The sequence below is a fragment of the Megachile rotundata genome, chromosome 4, assembly GCF_050947335.1.
Source record: "Megachile rotundata isolate GNS110a chromosome 4, iyMegRotu1, whole genome shotgun sequence".
NCBI classification, from domain to species: Eukaryota; Metazoa; Arthropoda; class Insecta; order Hymenoptera; family Megachilidae; genus Megachile; species Megachile rotundata.
The window spans coordinates 14,114,360-14,119,412 of NC_134986.1; the positions used below are offsets into that span (position 1 = coordinate 14,114,360).

General features: G+C 41.8%; 1 protein-coding gene across 6 annotated transcripts in view; it reads right to left on the minus strand.

Moving 5' to 3' along the window:
- LOC100883957 (uncharacterized) overlaps positions 1-2,297 on the minus strand; it is a 118,561-nt gene extending 116,264 nt beyond the window's left edge. For 3 of the 6 annotated variants that reach the window (XM_076530388.1, XM_076530390.1, XM_076530387.1), the window contains exon 1: positions 975-2,297. In XM_076530388.1, the coding sequence (XP_076386503.1) occupies positions 975-1,057 (83 nt within the window). In that variant the 5' untranslated portion in view covers positions 1,058-2,297. The remainder of the gene's footprint in view (positions 1-974) is intronic. The other 3 variants (XM_076530392.1, XM_076530391.1, XM_076530389.1) reach the window with 1 other exon arrangement.
- Between the last annotated feature and the right edge of the window lie 2,756 nt (positions 2,298-5,053).

A 5,053-nucleotide genomic window follows, 5' to 3' on the forward strand; every position in this document is an offset into this window, starting at 1 on the left:
GGTTTATCTAGCCAGCGATATAAAACCTGGCAGGCAACTATAGTATACGACCATATACAGTCATAAAAGTTCAGACGAAATTATCGTTGACCGTACCCAAAACTACCGGCAACAATGCAAACGTTCTATGCCCTAGCCTGAAAATATATGCAAAGGGTCGGAGTTCCTTTCCCGGCAAATTGACCGTAGGTCTGCACGGTTCACGGATAAATCAAAATTATTTCAACAAATTAGAAAGCCAGTAAATCTCGTTGAATGTCTTCAGGTTCGTGCCCTCTACGTCAGAGGACACAGGTAGACGGTAAGCGGAAAAATAAGCACGAATTTGGTGCGCACTAACCGGGAATAACGTGTTTGAATATTTTATATGTATACAAGGTGTCCTCAGTTTTCGCATACAAATTTAATCAGTGTACTACGCGTAATTATACATCTAAGCCTGATACATAATTTTAAGTTTATTTACACTCGAAACATAATTTTATTATTCAAACCTATGGACTCTTTGAAAGCTTGAAATCTAATCCTAACCCTGACCTAACATAACTTATGATTCAAATGTATCCTTGTTGAAATTTCAAATCTAATCTGACTTAGCTCCAAACAAGAATAACTAGATGTAAATGATAAAATGTGTCTCTTTCTACCTCGATTACTCCCATTGTCTCTGTTCGAAGTTTAAACGAGAACAAATAGATCGAATAATAAAATTACGCGGTATATACTATTTCAGTCACTCTCACTCGCCTTAACGATATTTGTATGATATCATCGATATATCGAATTACCAATAACATTTGAATATTACTGATGTATCGAATTACCGATAACATTCAATATTATCGATAACGACGCGTTTATGAAACAGGGTGGCGAAGTTTGTACGGTAAAACGCAGGACACCCTGTATAGTTACGTAAGACGCCTTTTGTTAGAAGGCCATAGAAAAAGTAGAAAAGAAGAAAGGGCACTCACCGTTTGAAATGCTCTCGTATGCGATCCTCTCGGATGTTTTCCGGCAGATTTCCAACCCACAGGTGACGTGTCTCTCTAACCATTTTGCTCCGAACTCTTCATTTGGGATCGGATGTTGTGGTATCGTTTGGCGGCACTGTACAACGACACACAACTTCGCCCGACGCTAATCACGGCACTCTCACCACACCACCGATATTCAATACCGCCAGCGGGTCGGCTCAAGGAAGCCTCTTTCTCGTTTCCTTCGAATATCGCTCCTCGCTTGTTTCGCGACAAATCAATGATCCGTGTACCAACAACACGATCGATCTCGTATTCGTTTCACGAAAACGATGCAAAAAAAAAAGAAGAAACTAACTCGTTGAGCTCGCGACACACACGCGATCAAAGACGAAGGAGAACCGTTACGTGTATTCCACGACGAAGCAAAACGAGCTTCCTCCCACTTCGACACTCCCAATTTAATCACTGGCAACAAACAGATTATCACTAGTCACTAGCCGGAAGGTGGTGACCCCAGGCACGACGAGTGCTGTCGTCAGGGCAGCGCCGTAGAACGATCGGCCGACAGAAGAAGAGGGTAGCAACGGAGCTCTCGCGATAAAATTTTTGCGTCGCGATGCACGACGCCGTCGACGACGAAGAAGAGGAGGAGGAGGAGCCTCGATAGTGGACACCACTGATGGCAACGGCTACGAGAATCAAGACCGTCGCCGAACACCACATCGTACACCACTGGATCGCGTTATGAAGAAAGGCGGCTAATCACACGTCACACCAAGCACACCGGGCACAACGCGCGGACCACGTATCCCGACGCATATCTGCCGAGCATAATCACACTCGCGTGATTCGTCGCGCACCGACAGAGAGAGGCTTTCAAACTCTCGCGGAAAACCCCACTGAAGAAAAAACAATCGATCTTACATACGGGACGATAGAACCGTCGCTCTTTATTTCCTCTATTCCCGTTTAAATAATCGACGCGCACGACACACTACTTTTCACTCTGCGTAGTTGCTTCTTTCACGTACATACACTGATTTTGCACCGCTCTCGTGCCTCTCCAAACGGTATATTCTACGTCGAATACATTTCTCGGTTAAAAGCGAGGCGCGGTTTCGTTTTTTCCCGATCGGACAATCAAACTTCTCGTAACGTGCATTGATCGAACGGTTTTCGCGTGTGTACCAGCGATACAATCGCTACGATGCACGCTTGTATACGCACGTCTTAAACGCACTCGCTTCGTTCACTCGGGCCATGTAACGCGGATGGAGCTGCCTTCGCTCCTTCTCACTGCACTACACTACTCGAAGTGACGTCACCGTGGCGGGAGCGTAGTATGGCTCGCTGGCTAGCATCGGTGTTGGTCGAAAGGTGGGGGAAACCGCGTAGGGGAACGAAACGAGTCTACCTCGGAAAGCGGCGGCTTGCAATTGCGATCGTCGCCCGCCAGCCGGTGAAGTGTGTCCCTGGTGGGGGGAACTTTTCGTGCGTCCCCGGAGGGGAGAGAGTGGGGGGCGACTCGTTCGAATCGAAGCAAGGACAGGTAGGGGGCACGCCGGGAGAGAGGGGATAACGGGTCGAACGAGCTAACCCGAACGCTCCCCGAACCGCGCTCGTCCCTCGTCGTCGGATTCTATCTCTCTCCTCGGCTCTTCTCGTCCCTTTCCGTCGATGCTCCTTCGCTCGCCTCCCCGCCCCCTCTTAGCGAATCGCACCGTACCCCGTCCTTCCATCTTTTTCTCTTCCTACCTCGTAATCTCACCGTCCTCTTCCTCCTACGTCGTTGCTTCTCAACCGCCATCTTTGTTGTACGCTCACTCTCTCTCTCTCTAGCACGCTCTCTACAGGGCCGGTTTACGGCCAGCTAATTACCCGGGGCATCGGTACTTTCTACCGAGAATAAAGACGGAAAATCGGATTATTACGAAAATAAAAGTACTTCACTTTGTAACGTGCTCTCTAATCAAGGAAGTAACGATCAAACAAACGCGTCAACAGGATCGACTGTACTATGGTCATACCGAAGCTTCCTTTGCTTTATCCCGTACCACTTGCTTTCGATTTTGAAAAGTCTCGAAATTTATCAGTTTTCAAATTTTCAGAAGTCCAAAGCTCAAATTTTTCAATTTCACGATTCCCAAATCATCAGATCTAATCATTCGAGAACTTTGAAGTATCAATCAAATCTGGTAAATCTGATGACTTGAAAAATGTTTTTCTCAGAAGAAGCCAGATTTGCCCCTCGGTGTACAAGCTAATTAATGATTTACTACTATAGCTGCTTTATGTGTAAATATCATGCGTTACGATGTTAAGGCACGAGATATCCAGCATAATGTTATTTTACCAACGCTATTTTTCTGCGATAAAATATATTATGAAACAAAAACCTGATTATATAAAACTTCTTTGACGTCTATAACAATCCTCTTTAATTCCACTTAATAAGTTTAATCGTGGCAATAAATACTCAACGATAAAAACCTCTAATTCAAATATTGAAAATACATACGACGGAAAATACGAAAAAGAGTCAGTGGCAAAAATGAAGCGTAGTTTTCGTAACACTCGCACGGTGTTACGTTGTACTTCACAATTATTCAATTTCGTCGATTTATTGCATTAATATTTATTTCTAACATTATCATATTGAAAGTTGAATAGAGATACGCGAATACTTGACTTTTCAAGCGAAGTACGGGTACCGGACCCGTATTGAGCCGAGCCTGCCCTTGCTCCATCTTGTTTCCGCTAAAATCACGTCAAAGTTGTAGATTCATGGCGTCGATGCGGTGGCTGCGACTTCACGAGGTCTACTGTTCATTTATCCTTTCGTGTTGCATGTTCTTTTTACGGTACACGACAGTTTGCTCATACGAAATTAACTCTATTGGCGACAATACCAAACATCCGTTTGTCGGTTAGAGTACGTCATCGAGGCTAGAGAAAGCGATTTCCGTCGCACTCGAATTACTTCGTCCGAAAACGAAGCCAGTTTCATGACTGTTTCGTGCTGAGAACGTTTGTACGAGGTACGCCTATTGCGTGTTCTGTGCTGCTGATTTATAACCACACAATGTACACCGGTCGTACATTAAAGATGTTCGTTTCGTTGAAATTAGGTTATTGTTAAACAAACCATTAATTGCAATATTTTATACGTGCAAGATATTTTGAAGATTCGTTAACTTTTCGCGGACGAGCAACTCTTATTCAACCATTATACACTCGCGTATAATTTCGAGGAAAATCGTTTGCAAATTCGTTATTTATGTTCAGCAAATATTTTCTTATGGAAACTAGAGATAATAATTTTATGATGATTTATGTATTTATACTATAAATAAATTTTATGATATATTACTATGTTCAAGGAAATGTATATAACTTGTTTATAAGGATACGTGTGTTAAATTAGCATGAATTTTTGTACAACGCTTTTTGGATTCATTGACCGTTTTTCTTGGGATTTATATTTTTAATTAGAACTGTTTTAGTTAAAGAAGATTTGTGAAGAAGGTCGTGTTGTAAAGTAAATTCAGTAGGTTAAAAATATTACGCGAGTCTTTTGTAGATGTTTTACCACTTTTTAATTGAGGTTTCCAAAACAGCACCTCGAGCGCCATCTAGCGGTGAGCTACAAAGTTAACGAATTAAAGAAGTTGACTTTTTTATATAAAATAAGAGGATTTTGAATGTTATTAACGAGTATAAAACAGTTTCTGATCATGATAAGAATAGAACAATTGATATATAGTTTGATTATAGCTTTAAAATCGGTTATTTAAAAAATTACATTTTCTGTAGTCGGAAATGCTGTTGCCATCTAGCGGCAGAAGCAATAACGAAACTACAATTCGCTTCCGCCACAAATTTTTGATGCTTTGATATTGTCACGTACATGTTTCTGCTTATTAAACTGATGTGCTGATTTTTAGAGTAGCCATTTATAAGTCATTTTTAAAAAATAAAATGTGTATAATAAATTGTCAATAAAAAACTTTATATCATTACAGAGTCATATTTAATGTATCCCCTCTGATTAGATAAGTTTGAAAATTGTCATA